Source organism: Electrophorus electricus, chromosome 19 (genome assembly GCF_041902795.1).
Source record: "Electrophorus electricus isolate QZ-2024a chromosome 19, ASM4190279v1, whole genome shotgun sequence".
Taxonomy (NCBI): Eukaryota; Metazoa; Chordata; class Actinopteri; order Gymnotiformes; family Gymnotidae; genus Electrophorus; species Electrophorus electricus.
In genome coordinates this window covers 7,534,775-7,553,551 of record NC_137515.1, presented here as the reverse complement: position 1 = coordinate 7,553,551, position 18,777 = coordinate 7,534,775, and the positions used below count along the sequence as shown (strand labels likewise).

At 51.6% G+C, this 18,777-nt stretch overlaps 1 protein-coding gene across 17 annotated transcripts in view; it reads right to left on the bottom strand.

Moving 5' to 3' along the window:
- The window catches only part of strbp (spermatid perinuclear RNA binding protein), a 113,188-nt gene that overhangs the window by 40,159 nt on the left and 54,252 nt on the right, over window positions 1–18,777 (bottom strand). For all 17 annotated transcript variants that reach the window (XR_014118736.1, XR_014118737.1, XM_081702811.1 and 14 more), the window contains 4 exons: window positions 8,139–8,374; window positions 7,069–7,246; window positions 2,082–2,226; window positions 92–183 (listed from right to left, as the gene is read on the bottom strand). Coding sequence is in view for 15 of the 17 variants with exons in the window: in XM_081702811.1 (XP_081558937.1) it covers window positions 92–183; window positions 2,082–2,226; window positions 7,069–7,246; window positions 8,139–8,374 (651 nt within the window). In the remaining 2 variants the exon portion in view is untranslated. The remainder of the gene's footprint in view (window positions 1–91; window positions 184–2,081; window positions 2,227–7,068; window positions 7,247–8,138; window positions 8,375–18,777) is intronic.

Genomic DNA, 18,777 nt, shown 5'->3' with positions numbered 1-18,777 from the left:
TGGGACTTTATGCAGCATGTGACGCGAGCGGTTGCTTGTTTGTTTGTGGGTCATAAGGCTACAATAACAATGAGAGAAACAGAGGTCCAACCTGGAACCATTTAGCATGTCGGAGTGAGGCCAGCGCTACCAGGCACCTCTGTCTGTCCAGCAGGTCGGTCGCCTCGCTCGACTCAACGCTCTCTATTGGCGAGAAGAATGGGAGAGCAAATCAAATCACGCACACACGCACACACGCACACGATGAACAAGAAAGGATCTGTAACGGTTCAGCTGTGGCAGAGGACGTGGCCAACTTGGCCAATGCCCAGTGCATCCATCCAGACGAGATGAGAATTTCCGCGTCATCTCATCAGCTGGCTGGAGACCTGGGGTGTGTGGGCAGGGTCTGCTAAAAGGTCCGAGTGGATGCAGGGTGAGCCTGGACAGATGGACCAAAACGTGCACCCAGACCTCACGCAACCCAGCACCAGACTGCTCAGATCCTCACTGGGATACATGACCATGCAGTGAGAACTGTTAGAACAATTATATCCTTCAGACAAAAAGACGGAAGGAGACAAAAGAAGACAAAAAGTGAAAATACACACGCACGCACGCACACACACACGCACACACACACACACCAAACAGTGTTTCGTTTTTCAGGAGTGTCCAAAGAAAACAAACAAAACCTTTGACCTCTCGTTTCCTTCTCTTCTCAGGGCCCAGTGAGGAGGTTGTATGGTGGGTTAGGGCATAATAAAAGATCACCTGAAGCTCAAAGGAATGGTGGAGAGGGAGTGAAGGAGAGTAGTCATGCTGGTTTCTGTGCAGATCATGGCCTGGTCATGAGAGCTGGACTCTTTCCTGGATGGGTTTTAATCCGAGCAGTGCAGCTGAGACCTTCTGGATTGGACCCAGTCCATCATAAGTGTTTAAACATCACTCTGATGGTCGTGGGACTCATCTCTGGGTTGTAATGGTGTATAATACATCAGAAAGGAAGTCTAAGCCTTCATCATACATAAAGAGACTATAAATATTCCCGGAAAATTTAATTACGCTCCGACTGTCTCTTTGCCGGCAGATTTAGAAGATGGAATATTGATTGGTAAACACAAGGTGAGATCAAATATCTACAGTTGGAAGGTGATACAGTTCAGGGTGGCGTGTGAGCTGCATGATCAAAGGGAAGCTGGCTGTGTGCGTCTCTCTCTATGTGCGTGTGTGTGTGTGTCTCTCTGTGCCTGCGCATGTTTATGTGTGTTCGTCTTGTTTGTACGGTCAGTCATAGATTGAGCCATTTCTCACAAGGACAAGGCCCTTGACCCAACTAGGGAAATATGAGAGGTGCTGTGATTTATTCAGACACACCCCCACACCCACCCCTCTCTCCCTGTCCAGTCAATTCCCACCCACAGGAAGAGCCCAGCACAGTCCCAGATCCTGGAGATAGATCTGAAGAGGGGGTATTCAGTTCCAAACCTAGATACCCCTTGCTCTACTTCCTACCACAATTCCCTTTCAGACATAGGGGTGGAGGGAGTATCTGGCAAAGAAAGGGTGAGGGAGTGGGACAGAGAGAGAGAGAGAGAGAGAATGTGTGTGTGTGTGTGTGTGTGAGTGAGTGAGTGAGAGAGAGAGAATTCTTCCATCCTCCTTCTGGGTCTGTCCGAGAGTAGCACACACAGGCTGCAGAATACGCACCACATAGAACAGGGTGTGTGTGTGTGTGTGTGTGTGTGTGTGTGTGTGTGTGTGTGTGTGTGTGTGTGTGTGTGCGCGTGTACTCGATAATGCAAATGAATAAACTTTGATCACAAGGACAGAAAGGTAAGTGAGCAGTATGTGTCAATGTGAGCTTGTGAGAGTACGAGTAGTTTTCTTTTATAATAGAATGTAAAATGATATAATGAAAGCATTACTTCTCCTTTAGGACAAAATCCTCTTTCAGTTCCATTCTTCAACTCTGGACATCATCTCCCCCCGTGTCCCCCCCCCCCCCATACACACTCATACACACACACACACACACACACACACACACACACACACACACACACACACACACACTCACACACTCTCACACACACGCATACCTTGTCCCCCTGACTCGCTGTCCTCTCTCATCTGCGGAGAGGTGAGAGTGACCTTCAGTGTGAGCTTGGGTTCTGTTGTACTGCAAACCAAGATGGCCGCCTCAGGGACGCAGCACTGTACCTCGTACTTTTCCTCTGTTAGTTTCTGTTGGGGTCAGAGGTGAAAGGTTACAGGGTCATAAAGGAATGCCAGTATTGTGAATCAGCTGTCATTTGCGGGTCTGATCACTTCATGGATCACTTCATACTAAATTCAGAAAATTTAGTAAAGGAGAGGAGAGAATTGGAGCAGAGAGGGGCAGAAGAGAGGAGAAAAGAGGAGGAAATTACACACACACAGATTAATTACACACACACACACCTCTGATCTGCACTTCTCTTTTTATACTGTCTCTGTGTGTGTGTGTGTGTGTGTGTGTGTGTGTGTGTAAACAGCATTGCATGCTTGCTAACAGACATGAAGGCAGGAGATGTATGACCCCACATCAGAATACAGTCAATACCAGCAAAAAAAAAAAAAATCCAATACTGTCACAGTTCAGCCTGAAAATAGCACAGCTGTGCAGAACCACGCAGGTCATCAACTGGTGATAGCAGCCAGGTTAGTTTGAACAGGTCAGGTGATAACAGCTGGGTTAATCTGAGCACAATTTATACACAGCTGTACAAAGCACAGCTCAGAGTTTACCTGTAGAGCATTCTTAACATTAAGGATTAAAACTATTACGTTCAAACACATATATCCATGCACTCAGACATAGAAATATAAGTTATCATGTAATTTTGATAACTCATTGTGAGGGAACAGGTTACCTGCCTTCTAGTGAGAACATTTAAACAAAACAAAGTCATGTCTTGCACTGACCACTGCCAAGGATCCGCAACCAACAGTGACTTAAAAAAATAAACAAACAACGTTTAAAAAAACAAACAAACAATGATTCTCGTCTGGCTGTGAAGTAAAGGAAAGTCTGGGTCAGGGGAAAGAGAAGCCTTGCAAACAAACCCAGAGAGAGAAAAACACGAGTGTTCTCCTTCTCTGAATGAAGAACGTCAATTACTCTACGACTTCAGCATATTCAACTCGCAAGAAAAGGAGGGAAAACTGCTGAGTTTACTGTCAGCTGCTGAGGTTTAAGGCGGACTTGACAATTTGAATAAGCTGACTTAAGATAACACTGTCCACACATTATTATTTTTGGAAGGAAAAACCATCTTGGAATGATTGGATTACATTTCTATTGGTTTTAAGCGGCGGTGTAGTGAAGAGAGACTTGTGGTACGAGGAGACCCTCTCTGTCTGCTCACTTAGTGTCTGGTGTGTGTGGGGTGTGTAGTGAGAAGGATGGCGATCTGCTGCTGAAAGTTACAAAAACAATTATAAGGTCAGTATTACACTGAGGTGGAATTCCTGTTGCATTCTAAAATGAGAAAAACATTTGCAGATGAACTATAGTGTAAAGCAGACAGTGATTGAGGGAACCATGCTGAGTAGAGAAAGTGTGTGTGTGTGTGTGTGTGTGTGCGCACGCGCAATGGTTACTGTGTCAGATTGGTGGAAATATTAAAAAGACATTCAAATGCAAGAGATCGGTAATCAGATCAGTACAAAAAAAATTGGCTTTCTGCCATCTCTAGTAGAAAGCGATAGAGGAGAGAGAGAGAGACAGAGAGGCAGAAAAAGACAGAAAGCACAAACACATGAGACTCTGCCATAAAGTGAAGGCAGATGTAATACCATTTGATGCTGATCCATTACAGCACGGCCCACCAGCATTGGCTCATATTTAATAACATCGCTGGAGTTCAGGTGTGTGTGTGCAGAGTGGGCACTGACTGTTGACTAGAGATCAGACACTCCTGCCCTCCCGCATGAGGTGTCTAATTAGGGAGGAACCTGGCTGTTATAGGCTTAGATTAATTACACCACGTATAAAAATAGACTGAGGTTGTTTGTCCCCGTGTTGCTGCACTACCCCACCCCCTGCGCCCTCCCTCTCTCTCTGTCTCTCTCTCCCTTTTCCCTCTTTTACACCACCTGCAAAGCTTAAGCACTCGAACTTTAAAAGGTTTGAACCGATTGATTTTTTTTTTTAATCACCCCCTTTTATCCATCAGAGACACCGTATAGATGACAGAGTTTAAAAGCCATCTGTTGCCTTGCAGTTTGTGTGACCAGCCCTCCGGTTACTCATCAGCGGTCTAATTCTGAGCACAGAACAGAGCCACCGAGTCAGCCTCAACCCACAAGCTGAGCGCATGCGCTCACCTCTCTGGGCTGTCATACGTGACTGTGTTCAGACTATCGTACATGCTGGACTCCCTTGAAAAAATTCTGTGTCCTAAACTGTCTACATGTGTCCGATCTTCATCAACATAGGGTCTTCTCTTTATTACCCTGGGGTCTTCCCTAGGGTATGCTGAGCACTAATGAATGAAGATGCACAAAGCAGCCATATGGAAAGCTCACACCCAGGCCAGAGCAGCTGGGTGGACACCTGATTCCTCAGGGAGATAGCCAAGATGGAAATTCATTTCAGTCGTTTCAGCAGAATTTTTCTCTAGGGCAAAACTGAGTGTGTGTGTGTGTGTGTGTGTGTGTGTGTGTGTGTGTGAGAAAGTGAGAGTGAGAGTGAGAGAGAGAGAGAGAGAGAGAGAGAGAGAGAGAGAGTGAGAGTGTGTGTGTGAGTGAGAGAGGGAGTGTGTGTGTGTGTGTGTGTATGTGTGTGTGAGAGAGAGAGAAATCTTTTCTTAAATAAGCAACCATAACATTCAAACCACCTGCCGAACACTGTTTAGGTCCCTCCTGTACTGCCAAACCAGCTCTGACCTGTCAAGGCCATGGACTCAGATTCAGAGTCATAGACTCAGTCAGTTACATTTAAATGTATGGCATTTAGCTGACGCTTTTTTCCAAACTCACAGAGTCCTGGACTCATAGGCTCAGAGTCCTGGACTCCTGTAGGAGTCTTGTAGCATCTGGCACCAAGACATTAGCACAAGTCCGGTAGGTAGCGAGATGTGGCCTCCATGGATTGGAGTTGTTTTTCCAGCACCTCCCACAGCTGCTCGATTGGACTGAGATCTGGAGAATTTGGAGGCCAAGTCAACACCCTGAACTCGGTCATGTTCCTCAGACCATTCCTGAACAACCTTTGCAGTGTGGCAGGTGCATTATCCTGCTGAACGTGGCCCCTGTCTAACACTATTTCCCACTATCTAGACAATAGTGGAATCACATCATCATATTGCAAAAAAAGCAATCAAATAGATTTGTTATTATAGTTGTTGGACACCTGTAATGCTGTAATGCAACTCAGGATGGATTAGGGTTGTATCTCTAAATTGCAGAGATGGGAGCAGTAACACAAAGCTTTTTTAATTTATATGTTTCATGCGTGTAAACCAAGCTAGTTTGTGTTTGCTATTCATATCAACAATCACTTAGCATCTCTACACCAGCTTCACCAAAATAATATTTAACTACTCCGTTCACAAACAGAAGTTCCACACATATCTTGAAAAAGGTCAAGTGAAAATATCATGAATACATTTTTTAAATCATTTTCAATCATTTTTATTTACTTATGTTTTTGTATTTCAGAAAATGTTTCATTTAAAACCTTCAATGTATTATGGCGCTTAAATACACTAAATTAGTTTTAGTTTTGACAGATCAGATATTGCATGCAATTTAAGCAATACAAATGATTTTTCTAAAACAGAAACCAATTAGTTGTTCATTTTAGAGACCTGTCTTAATAAAGCAAAAGTATTTCTTGTCCGATTACTCGATTAATCGGTTGAATAATTAATAGAATATGCGATTACTAAAATGATCCATTACTGCAGCCCTCCATCGAAACTTCAGAAAATGCATAAAAACTCATTTTGCACATATTATTACAGAATATTTACTGACATGGAAATTTGCATGGGATTAAAATAAACTGCGCATATATTTATCAGCTGTTTTAAAGCAGAAAAAAATGTGCTGGAATCTTTAGTAACAAAAGAACGTGTAAAAATGGCGTTGGATTCAAACTAGACTAAAACACTGAGACAATACACTAACAAGTATGTGGGTAATAAATACGCTAACACTGTGCTAAGCGCATAATAAATACGCTAACACTGTGCTAAGCAGGTAATAAATTCGCTAAGTTTGTAAAGAAAATACATAAACACTGAAGTACATGGGTAATAAGTACATTACCCCACCTCACCACATAATACTATACAAATAGGGCCAGAGCCTCTGCTCCTGGAGCTATCTGTTACACGTAGTCTTGCTCCTAGAGCTAACCTTTACATGCACTCTTGCTCCTGGAGCTGTTACATTTAATCTTTCTCCTGGAGCTAACTGTTACACATATTCTTGCTCCTGGAGCTGTTACATGTATTCTTTCTCCTGGAGCCAACTGTTACATGTATTCTTTCTCCTGGAGCCAGCTGTTACATGTAGTCTTTCTCCTGGAGCTGTTACATGTAGTCTTTCTCCTGGAGCTGTTACATGTAGTCTTTCTCCTGGAGCTGTTACATGTAGTCTTTCTCCTGGAGCTGTTACATGTAGTCTTTCTCCTGCAGCTAACTGTTACACGTACTCTTGCTCCTGGAGCTGTTACATGTATTTTGTCTCCTGCAGCTGTTACATGTATTCTTTCTCCTGGAGCTAACCTTTACAGGTAGTCTATCCCTAACCCTCTAGATGTGCCAAACTGTGATTTACATCTAGACATCACAGTTTGGCCCTTTTCAAAGTCGCTAAGATCCATACGGTTGCCCTTTTTCTTCAAGAACTGACTGTTCACTTGCTACCCAATATATCCCAACCCTTGAAACGTGCCATTGTAATGAGATTATCATTATTATGTTATTAATTTTAGCTGTCAGTGGTTGTGGTCGATCGGTGTATATACATCCGCACGTTTACGTGTGAGGTCAGTGTGTGGCAGTGTTTAGGTGTGACGTCTGGATCTGTGTGTACCTGGATCTGCAGAGGCAGGTTGTCACAGACAGTGTGCAGTAGTGTTTGCGTGGGCTTCTCACAGCACATGAGCACCAGCTCCAGATCCATGTCATCTTTTATGAGCAGCCCTTTAGCCACCAGCCCGATCCGCACCACTCCGCAGAGCACCCTGCCATCGGCACTGCTACAGCCCTCGCTGAGAAAGAGAGAGGGAGAGAGATCCAATAATTATGCTGAAGCCGCCGTTAGGAGATTCTGAGTGTCCTTGCAGGAGAACTGCTTGGTCACTCCATCCAAGAATACCAAAACCTTGTAATTCATTTTTGACTAGCTGTCAAACTTGACTCAGTCATGTAGGTTTCTCCTCTTCAGCATTCAGAGAATTCACTCTTTTCTCTCCAGGGAGGCCACCCAGGCGCTTGTTCAGCCTCCTGTCATCTCCAGGCTTGACTACTGCAGCTCTCTCCTGGCAGGTACCTTCTTGAGCGTCAAATCCTTGGAGTTGACCAAGTTCTCCCATATCACTCTAGCACTGCCTTCACTTCACTGGCTTGCTGTGGGCGCTCGTATCATGTTTAACTATCTGATGTTTGGCTACAAGGCCAAAAATGGACCTGCTCTTTCCTACTTGAAATGGTCAAAACCTGATCTGCACCTCGAGCTGCCTGAACTGCCAATCTTCAAGATTCATGGATGACAAACATCAAGACTCTGGTCTGTCCTGGTATCCAGTTGGTTGGAATGAACTTTCACTGGCTGTCTAAAGAGCAGAGTCCGTTTTCGAATTTTGACTGACGACTCGTCTCTTTAAAAGCCCTTTTTTTAATATTTGCACTTGAACCGTCTTGTCAAGTCATAGCAACCCAAGTTTAAGGGTATTTTTGGACTCTATTTGTACTAGCTGAGGAGACTTTTCTGAGCAGACATCTAAAGCACTTGTCTAAGTCACTCGACATGAGAACATCTGCTAAATTACAAAATGTGAATGTATCAGAACCTTCATTTTATGAGTCAATAATGAGCATCATACAATGATTAAATTAGAAGTGAGGTAACTACAATTCCCAGAAAGCATTGCAGCTACTCACTTTGTACTTCCTTCTGCTGGTTCGTCAGTGCTGGGCTCCACCTCCTCCTCTTGGGAACTGGATGGGTTTGACTGCCCAGCTTGCGAGCAGTCCATCCAGTCGGAGACGTGCTTGAGGGCACACTCGACAGTGGAGACGAGGCTCTGCACAGCTTCCAGCTCCTCAGGGGATGGGTAGATGGTGGAGTGTTTGGCCATGACATGCCGGTCATCATTTCCGAATGAGCGGATAGACCTCTGAGGCATGAGAAGGAGAAGAACGTTTATTGCTATCTTCAGATACATTTATAATGCACATTCTGCAGTGTGCGCACAAATGGACACGCAGCCATGCGCGCGCACACACGACTTCCACATATGACATGCTCGACACAGACATACAGATCTTTCTTTTTGTCCTGGGTGGGGGGGCTAGAGAAAAATCATTAAAAAAAACAAACAAACAAAAAAAACACTAAGCAATCCAGCAAATTTATGTCTGCAAACATGGATTCCTAAATGTGTCTTCAGGAGTAAAGCCATACACAAACACTCCCCACGATTAGGTTTACAGAAGAGAAAGCAACGATAGCCGCAATTCCCACACTGCACTGCAGTGTCTCTGTCGAGCCACTATTGGGTGTATATGTTTGTTTGTGAGAATCAGATACAAGTAGAAATCCTGCAGTGCCTTTGCGTGTGTGTGAGTGCATGTGTAGGTGCGCACATGTGTTTGGCATGTACATTTGAGGGCATGTTGGCATGTGTTTGTGTGTGCATGCTCCTTGCTAGCAGACAACAGACACAGAACCCCCTAACTCTCCCTCCACCCTGTATTAGGCATTTAACTGCAGGAACCCTGCAACTTGCCCTCAACCAACCCTTCTCTCCCTATACACCCCCCCCCCCTTTACCCTTCCTTTGTCCTCTCTTATATATTACACCCCCCTCTGGGTGGCCCTCCCTGCTTTGGAAGGGGCATCTTTACACCACAGTGAATGGTCCACGTTGAACAGTCTAGCTGCGCTCACAGTTCAAATTCATGTCTCTCTCCACAATCCTTGGAAAGTCAGTCACCTTTACTGGAATAAAGACAGGATCCATGCATCTCCTCAATCTCGAGGCTGCGCAACTGAGAGGCTGCTTCCTGGAGTCTGGGTTCATCTTCTGACACACTGTAGTAATGTAATAGAGCTGCTACAATAGAGCTGAACGATACTGCAAAAAGTCAAGTTGCAATATTTTAGGTTTTTGTGATATCTGAAAATAAGTGATATGGTTAAATACCTGTTTTACTTTGATAAAACCTATTTAAATTTGTTGGATAATGTGAGTTCCACGATTCATTAAAAACAATCACAAAACCCTCAAATACTGCGAAATTCTCAAATACTCAAATAGAAAGATGCGATTAGATAGAGAGGTCATTTGCATACTGTGGCCTTCAGTGATGCCATCATTTTAAAGGCCAGTGTTACAACACTGCACTGCGCAGCCCCCTAACTCCTGCCAACGGCTTGTAGATGAAGCAGAAGAACACTGAAGGAAGGAAGGATGTGTGATGCTACACCAACACACTTCAGCCGTTTCCTCCTACAGATCCTGACTACAGTGATCCAGTTCTGAGGCTTGTGATCAGCACATCCAGACCTCATTCATCATTAGCATGGCTCGCAGTTCTGAGAACGCTGATGATGATAGAAGTGCCTGAAGAACCAGGACACTGCAGGAAGTTAAAGGTTATGTGAATGGGAACACTCATCTGTGTGTCTGCCTGTGTGTGTGTGTGTGTGTCTGCGCGTGCCCGTGTGTGTGTCTGTGTGGATGTGCATGCCTGCCCGTGTGTGTGTGTGTGCGTCTGCCCGCCTGTGTGTGTGCGTGCGTGCCCGTGTGTGTGTGTGTGCATGCCTGCCTGCCCATGTGTGTGTGTGCACTCATGTGTGTGTGTGCCCATGTGTGTGCATGCCCGTGTGTGTGTGCCTGCCTGCCCGCCCGCGTGTGTGTGCGTGCCCGTGTGTGTGCGTGTATGCCTGCCCGTGTGTGTGTGCGCGCGCGCCTACCCGTGTGTGTGTGTGCGTGCGCACGTGCCTGCCCGTGTGTGTGTGTGTGTGTGTGTGTGTGTGTGTGTGCCTGCCCGTGTGTGTGTGTGTGCGTGTCTGCCCGTGTGTGTGTGTGTGTGCACGTGTCTGCCCGTGTGTGTGTGTACGTGTCTGCCCGTGTGTGTGTGTGTGTGCACGTGTCTGCCCGTGTGTGTGTGTGCACGTGTCTGCCCGTGTGTGTGTGTGTGCACGTGTCTGCCCGTGTGTGTGTGTGTGCGCACGTGTCTGCCCGTGTGTGTGTGTGTGCGCACGTGTCTGCCCGTGTGTGTGTGCGCACGTGTCTGCCCGTGTGTGTGTGTGTGCGCGCGTGTCTGCCCGTGTGTGTGTGTGTGTGTGTGCGTGCGCACGTGTCTGCCCGTGTGTGTGTGCGTGCGCACGTGCCTGCCCGTGTGTGTGTGCGTGCGCACGTGCCTGCCCGTGTGTTGTGCGCACGTGTTGCCCGTGTGTGTGTGTGTGCGCACGTGTCTGCCCGTGTGTGTGTGTGTGTGTGTGTGTGCACGTGCCTGCCCGTGTGTGTGTGTGTGTGTGTGTGTGCACGTGCCTGCCCGTGTGTGTGTGTGTGTGTGTGTGTGTGTGTGTGTGTGCACGTGCCTGCCCGTGTGTGTGTGTGTGTGTGTGTGTGTGCACGTGCCTGCCCGTGTGTGTGTGTGTGTGTGTGTGTGTGTGCACGTGCCTGCCCGTGTGTGTGTGTGTGTGTGTGTGTGTGTGTGTGTGTGCACGTGCCTGCCCGTGTGTGTGTGTGTGTGTGTGTGTGTGTGTGTGTGTGTGTGTGCACGTGCCTGCCCGTGTGTGTGTGTGTGTGTGTGTGTGTGTGCACGTGCCTGCCCGTGTGTGTGTGTGTGTGTGTGCACGTGCCTGCCCGTGTGTGTGTGTGTGTGTGTGTGCACGTGCCTGCCCGTGTGTGTGTGTGTGTGTGTGTGTGCACGTGCCTGCCCGTGTGTGTGTGTGTGTGTGTGTGTGTGCACGTGCCTGCCCGTGTGTGTGTGTGTGTGTGCACGTGCCTGCCCGTGTGTGTGTGTGTGTGTGTGCACGTGCCTGCCCGTGTGTGTGTGTGTGTGTGTGTGTGCACGTGCCTGCCCGTGTGTGTGTGTGTGTGTGTGTGTGTGTGTGTGTGTGTGTGCACGTGCCTGCCCGTGTGTGTGTGTGTGTGTGTGTGTGCACGTGCCTGCCCGTGTGTGTGTGTGTGTGCACGTGCCTGCCCGTGTGTGTGTGTGTGTGTGTGTGTGCACGTGCCTGCCCGTGTGTGTGTGTGTGTGTGTGTGCACGTGCCTGCCCGTGTGTGTGTGTGTGTGTGTGTGTGTGTGCACGTGCCTGCCCGTGTGTGTGTGTGTGTGTGTGTGTGCACGTGCCTGCCCGTGTGTGTGTGTGTGTGTGTGTGTGTGTGTGCACGTGCCTGCCCGTGTGTGTGTGTGTGTGTGTGTGTGTGTGTGCACGTGCCTGCCCGTGTGTGTGTGTGTGTGTGTGTGTGTGTGCACGTGCCTGCCCGTGTGTGTGTGTGTGTGTGTGTGTGTGTGTGCACGTGCCTGCCCGTGTGTGTGTGTGTGTGTGTGTGTGTGCACGTGCCTGCCCGTGTGTGTGTGTGTGTGTGTGTGTGTGCACGTGCCTGCCCGTGTGTGTGTGTGTGTGTGTGTGTGTGTGTGCGCACGTGCCTGCCCGTGTGTGTGTGTGTGTGTGTGTGTGTGTGCACGTGCCTGCCCGTGTGTGTGTGTGTGTGTGTGTGTGTGTGCACGTGCCTGCCCGTGTGTGTGTGTGTGTGTGTGTGTGTGTGTGTGTGCACGTGCCTGCCCGTGTGTGTGTGTGTGTGTGTGTGTGTGTGTGTGTGTGTGTGCACGTGCCTGCCCGTGTGTGTGTGTGTGTGTGTGCACGTGCCTGCCCGTGTGTGTGTGTGTGTGTGTGTGTGTGTGCGCACGTGCCTGCCCGTGTGTGTGTGTGTGTGTGTGTGTGTGCGCACGTGCCTGCCCGTGTGTGTGTGTGTGTGTGTGTGTGTGTGCACGTGCCTGCCCGTGTGTGTGTGTGTGTGTGTGTGTGTGTGTGTGTGCACGTGCCTGCCCGTGTGTGTGTGTGTGTGTGTGTGTGTGCACGTGCCTGCCCGTGTGTGTGTGTGTGTGTGTGTGTGCACGTGCCTGCCCGTGTGTGTGTGTGTGTGTGTGTGTGCACGTGCCTGCCCGTGTGTGTGTGTGTGTGTGTGCACGTGCCTGCCCGTGTGTGTGTGTGTGTGTGTGCACGTGCCTGCCCGTGTGTGTGTGTGTGTGTGTGTGTGTGTGTGTGTGTGTGTGTGTGTGTGCACGTGCCTGCCCGTGTGTGTGTGTGTGTGTGTGTGTGTGTGTGTGCACGTGCCTGCCCGTGTGTGTGTGTGTGTGTGTGTGTGTGTGTGCACGTGCCTGCCCGTGTGTGTGTGTGTGTGTGTGTGTGTGCACGTGCCTGCCCGTGTGTGTGTGTGTGTGTGTGTGCACGTGCCTGCCCGTGTGTGTGTGTGTGTGTGTGCACGTGCCTGCCCGTGTGTGTGTGTGTGTGTGTGTGCACGTGCCTGCCCGTGTGTGTGTGTGTGTGTGTGTGTGTGTGTGTGTGTGTGCACGTGCCTGCCCGTGTGTGTGTCTGTGTGTGTGTGTGTGTGTGTGTGCACGTGCCTGCCCGTGTGTGTGTGTGTGTGTGTGTGTGTGTGCACGTGCCTGCCCGTGTGTGTGTGTGTGTGTGTGTGTGTGTGCACGTGCCTGCCCGTGTGTGTGTGTGTGTGTGTGTGTGTGTGCACGTGCCTGCCCGTGTGTGTGTGTGTGTGTGTGTGTGTGTGTGTGCGTGTGCCTGCCCGTGTGTGTGTGTGTGCACGTGTCTGCCCGTGTGTGTGTGTGTGTGCACGTGTCTGCCCGTGTGTGTGTGTGTGTGTGTGTGTGCACGTGCCTGCCCGTGTGTGTGTGTGTGTGTGTGTGTGCACGTGCCTGCCCGTGTGTGTGCACGTGCCTGCCCGTGTGTGTGTGTGTGTGTGTGTGTGCACGTGCCTGCCCGTGTGTGTGTGTGTGTGTGTGCACGTGCCTGCCCGTGTGTGTGTGTGTGTGTGTGCACGTGCCTGCCCGTGTGTGTGTGTGTGTGTGTGCACGTGCCTGCCCGTGTGTGTGTGTGTGTGTGTGTGTGTGTGTGTGTGTGCACGTGCCTGCCCGTGTGTGTGTCTGTGTGTGTGTGTGCACGTGCCTGCCCGTGTGTGTGTGTGTGTGTGTGTGTGTGTGTGTGTGTGTGTGCACGTGCCTGCCCGTGTGTGTGTGTGTGTGTGTGCACGTGCCTGCCCGTGTGTGTGTGTGTGTGTGTGTGTGTGTGTGTGTGCACGTGTCTGCCCGTGTGTGTGTGTGTGCACGTGTGTGTGCACGTGTCTGCCCGTGTGTGTGTGTGTGCACGTGTCTGCCCGTGTGTGTGTGTGTGCACGTGTCTGCCCGTGTGTGTGTGTGTGCACGTGTCTGCCCGTGTGTGTGTGTGTGCACGTGTCTGCCCGTGTGTGTGTGTGTGTGCACGTGTCTGCCCGTGTGTGTGTGTGTGCACGTGTCTGCCCGTGTGTGTGTGTGTGCACGTGTCTGCCCGTGTGTGTGTGTGTGCACGTGTCTGCCCGTGTGTGTGTGTGTGTGCACGTGTCTGCCCGTGTGTGTGTGTGTGCACGTGCCTGCCCGTGTGTGTGTGTGTGCACGTGCCTGCCCGTGTGTGTGTGTGTGCACGTGCCTGCCCGTGTGTGTGTGTGTGCACGTGTCTGCCCGTGTGTGTGTGTGTGCACGTGTCTGCCCGTGTGTGTGTGTGTGTGCACGTGTCTGCCCGTGTGTGTGTGTGTGCACGTGTCTGCCCGTGTGTGTGTGTGTGCACGTGTCTGCCCGTGTGTGTGTGTGTGTGTGTGTGCACGTGTCTGCCCGTGTGTGTGTGTGTGTGTGTGTGTGCACGTGTCTGCCCGTGTGTGTGTGTGTGTGTGTGTGTGTGCACGTGTCTGCCCGTGTGTGTGTGTGTGTGTGTGCACGTGTCTGCCCGTGTGTGTGTGTGTGTGTGCACGTGTCTGCCCGTGTGTGTGTGTGTGTGTGTGCACGTGTCTGCCCGTGTGTGTGTGTGTGTGTGTGCACACGTGTCTGCCCGTGTGTGTGTGTGTGTGTGTGTGCACGTGTCTGCCCGTGTGTGTGTGTGTGCACGTGTCTGCCCGTGTGTGTGTGTGTGTGTACGTGTCTGCCCGTGTGTGTGTGTGTGTGTACGTGTCTGCCCGTGTGTGTGTGTGTGTGTACGTGTCTGCCCGTGTGTGTGTGTGTGTGTACGTGTCTGCCCGTGTGTGTGTGTGTGTGTACGTGTCTGCCCGTGTGTGTGTGTGTGTGTACGTGTCTGCCCGTGTGTGTGTGTGTGTGCACGTGTCTGCCCGTGTGTGTGTGTGTGTGCACGTGTCTGCCCGTGTGTGTGTGTGTGTGTGTGCACGTGCCTGCCCGTGTGTGTGTGTGTGTGTGTGTGTGTGTGTGTGTGTGTGTGTGCACGTGCCTGCCCGTGTGTGTGTCTGTGTGTGTGTGTGTGTGTGTGCACGTGCCTGCCCGTGTGTGTGTGTGTGTGCACGTGTCTGCCCGTGTGTGTGTGTGTGTGTGTGTGCACGTGTCTGCCCGTGTGTGTGTGTGTGTGTGTGTGTGCACGTGTCTGCCCGTGTGTGTGTGTGTGTGTGTGTGTGTGCACGTGTCTGCCCGTGTGTGTGTGTGTGTGTGTGCACGTGTCTGCCCGTGTGTGTGTGTGTGTGTGCACGTGTCTGCCCGTGTGTGTGTGTGTGTGTGTGCACGTGTCTGCCCGTGTGTGTGTGTGTGTGTGTGCACGTGTCTGCCCGTGTGTGTGTGTGTGTGTGTGCACGTGTCTGCCCGTGTGTGTGTGTGTGTGTGCACGTGTCTGCCCGTGTGTGTGTGTGTGCACGTGTCTGCCCGTGTGTGTGTGTGTGTGTACGTGTCTGCCCGTGTGTGTGTGTGTGTGTACGTGTCTGCCCGTGTGTGTGTGTGTGTGTACGTGTCTGCCCGTGTGTGTGTGTGTGTGTACGTGTCTGCCCGTGTGTGTGTGTGTGTGTACGTGTCTGCCCGTGTGTGTGTGTGTGTGTACGTGTCTGCCCGTGTGTGTGTGTGTGTGTACGTGTCTGCCCGTGTGTGTGTGTGTGTGTACGTGTCTGCCCGTGTGTGTGTGTGTGTGCACGTGTCTGCCCGTGTGTGTGTGTGTGTGTGTGCACGTGCCTGCCCGTGTGTGTGTGTGTGTGTGTGCACGTGCCTGCCCGTGTGTGTGTGTGTGTGTGTGTGTGTGTGTGTGTGTGCACGTGCCTGCCCGTGTGTGTGTCTGTGTGTGTGTGTGTGTGTGCACGTGCCTGCCCGTGTGTGTGTGTGTGTGTGTGTGTGTGTGTGTGTGTGTGTGTGCACGTGCCTGCCCGTGTGTGTGTGTGTGTGTGTGTGTGTGTGTGCGTGTGCCTGCCCGTGTGTGTGTGTGTGCACGTGTCTGCCCGTGTGTGTGTGTGTGTGCACGTGTCTGCCCGTGTGTGTGTGTGTGCACGTGTCTGCCCGTGTGTGTGTGTGTGTGCACGTGTCTGCCCGTGTGTGTGTGTGTGTGCACGTGCCTGCCCGTGTGTGTGTGTGTGTGCACGTGCCTGCCCGTGTGTGTGTGTGTGCACGTGCCTGCCCGTGTGTGTGTGTGTGCACGTGCCTGCCCGTGTGTGTGTGTGTGCACGTGTCTGCCCGTGTGTGTGTGTGTGTGTGTGCACGTGTCTGCCCGTGTGTGTGTGTGTGTGTGTGCACGTGTCTGCCCGTGTGTGTGTGTGTGTGTGTGCACGTGTCTGCCCGTGTGTGTGTGTGTGTGTGTGTGTGCACGTGTCTGCCCGTGTGTGTGTGTGTGTGTGTGTGTGTGTGCACGTGTCTGCCCGTGTGTGTGTGTGTGTGTGTGTGCACGTGTCTGCCCGTGTGTGTGTGTGTGTGTGTGCACGTGTCTGCCCGTGTGTGTGTGTGTGTGTGTGCACGTGTCTGCCCGTGTGTGTGTGTGTGTGTGTGTGTGCACGTGTCTGCCCGTGTGTGTGTGTGTGTGTGTGTGCACGTGTCTGCCCGTGTGTGTGTGTGTGTGTGTGCACGTGTCTGCCCGTGTGTGTGTGTGTGTGTGTGCACGTGTCTGCCCGTGTGTGTGTGTGTGTGTGTGCACGTGTCTGCCCGTGTGTGTGTGTGTGTGCACGTGTCTGCCCGTGTGTGTGTGTGTGCACGTGTCTGCCCGTGTGTGTGTGTGTGTGTGTGTGCACGTGTCTGCCCGTGTGTGTGTGTGTGTGTGTGTGTGCACGTGTCTGCCCGTGTGTGTGTGTGTGTGTGTGTGTGCACGTGTCTGCCCGTGTGTGTGTGTGTGTGTGTGTGTGCACGTGTCTGCCCGTGTGTGTGTGTGTGTGTGTGTGCACGTGTCTGCCCGTGTGTGTGTGTGTGTGTGTGCACGTGTCTGCCCGTGTGTGTGTGTGTGCACGTGTCTGCCCGTGTGTGTGTGTGTGTGTGTGTGCACGTGTCTGCCCGTGTGTGTGTGTGTGTGTGTGTGTGCACGTGTCTGCCCGTGTGTGTGTGTGTGTGTGTGTGTGCACGTGTCTGCCCGTGTGTGTGTGTGTGTGTGTGTGTGCACGTGTCTGCCCGTGTGTGTGTGTGTGTGTGTGCACGTGTCTGCCCGTGTGTGTGTGTGTGTGTGCACGTGTCTGCCCGTGTGTGTGTGTGTGCACGTGTCTGCCCGTGTGTGTGTGTGTGTGTGTGTGCACGTGTCTGCCCGTGTGTGTGTGTGTGTGTGTGTGCACGTGTCTGCCCGTGTGTGTGTGTGTGTGTGTGTGTGTGCACGTGTCTGCCCGTGTGTGTGTGTGTGTGTGTGCACGTGTCTGCCCGTGTGTGTGTGTGTGTGTGTGCACGTGTCTGCCCGTGTGTGTGTGTGTGTGTGTGTGTGCACGTGTCTGCCCGTGTGTGTGTGTGTGTGTGTGTGCACGTGTCTGCCCGTGTGTGTGTGTGTGTGTGTGCACGTGTCTGCCCGTGTGTGTGTGTGTGTGTGTGTGTGTGTGTGTGCACGTGTCTGCCCGTGTGTGTGTGTGTGTGCACGTGTCTGCCCGTGTGTGTGTGTGTGCACGTGTCTGCCCGTGTGTGTGTGTGTGTGTGTGTGTGCACGTGTCTGCCCGTGTGTGTGTGTGTGTGTGTGTGTGCACGTGTCTGCCCGTGTGTGTGTGTGTGTGTGTGTGCACGTGTCTGACCGTGTGTGTGTGTGTGTGTGCACGTGTCTGCCCGTGTGTGTGTGTGTGTGTGTGCACGTGTCTGCCCGTGTGTGTGTGTGTGTGTGTGCACGTGTCTGCCCGTGTGTGTGTGTGTGTGTGTACGTGTCTGCCCGTGTGTGTGTGTGTGTGTGTGCACGTGTCTGCCCGTGTGTGTGTGTGTGTGTGTGCACGTGTCTGCCCGTGTGTGTGTGTGTGTGTGTGCACGTGTCTGCCCGTGTGTGTGTGTGTGTGTGTGCACGTGTCTGCCCGTGTGTGTGTGTGTGTGTGTGCACGTGTCTGCCCGTGTGTGTGTGTGTGTGTGTGCACGTGTCTGCCCGTGTGTGTGTGTGTGTGTGTGCACGTGTCTGCCCGTGTGTGTGTGTGTGTGTGTGCACGTGTCTGCCCGTGTGTGTGTGTGTGTGTGTGCACGTGTCTGCCCGTGTGTGTGTGTGTGTGTGTGTGTGCACGTGTCTGCCCGTGTGTGTGTGTGTGTGTGTGTGCACGTGTCTGCCCGTGTGTGTGTGTGTGTGTGTGTGCACGTGTCTGCCCGTGTGTGTGTGTGTGTGTGTGTGCACGTGTCTGCCCGTGTGTGTGTGTGTGTGTGTGCACGTGTCTGCCCGTGTGTGTGTGTGTGTGTGTGTGCACGTGTCTGCCCGTGTGTGTGTGTGTGTGTGTGTGTGCACGTGTCTGCCCGTGTGTGTGTGTGTGTGTGTGTGCACGTGTCTGCCCGTGTGTGTGTGTGTGTGTGTGTGCACGTGTCTGCCCGTGTGTGTGTGTGTGTGTGTGTGCACGTGTCTGCCCGTGTGTGTGTGTGTGTGTGTGTGCACGTGTCTGCCCGTGTGTGTGTGTGTGTGTGTGTGCACGTGTCTGCCCGTGTGTGTGTGTGTGTGTGTGTGCACGTGTCTGCCCGTGTGTGTGTGTGTGTGTGTGTGCACGTGTCTGCCCGTGTGTGTGTGTGTGTGTGTGCACGTGTCTGCCCGTGTGTGTGTGTGTGTGTGTGTGCACGTGTCTGCCCGTGTGTGTGTGTGTGTGTGTGCACGTGTCTGCCCGTGTGTGTGTGTGTGTGTGTGCACGTGTCTGCCCGTGTGTGTGTGTGTGTGTGTGCACGTGTCTGCCCGTGTGTGTGTGTGTGCACGTGTCTGCCCGTGTGTGTGTGTGTGTGTGCACGTGTCTGCCCGTGTGTGTGTGTGTGTGTGCACGTGTCTGCCCGTGTGTGTGTGTGTGCACGTGTCTGCCCGTGTGTGTGTGTGTGCACGTGTCTGCCCGTGTGTGTGTGTGTGTGTGTGTGTGCACGTGTCTGCCCGTGTGTGTGTGTGTGTGTGTGTGTGCACGTGTCTGCCCGTGTG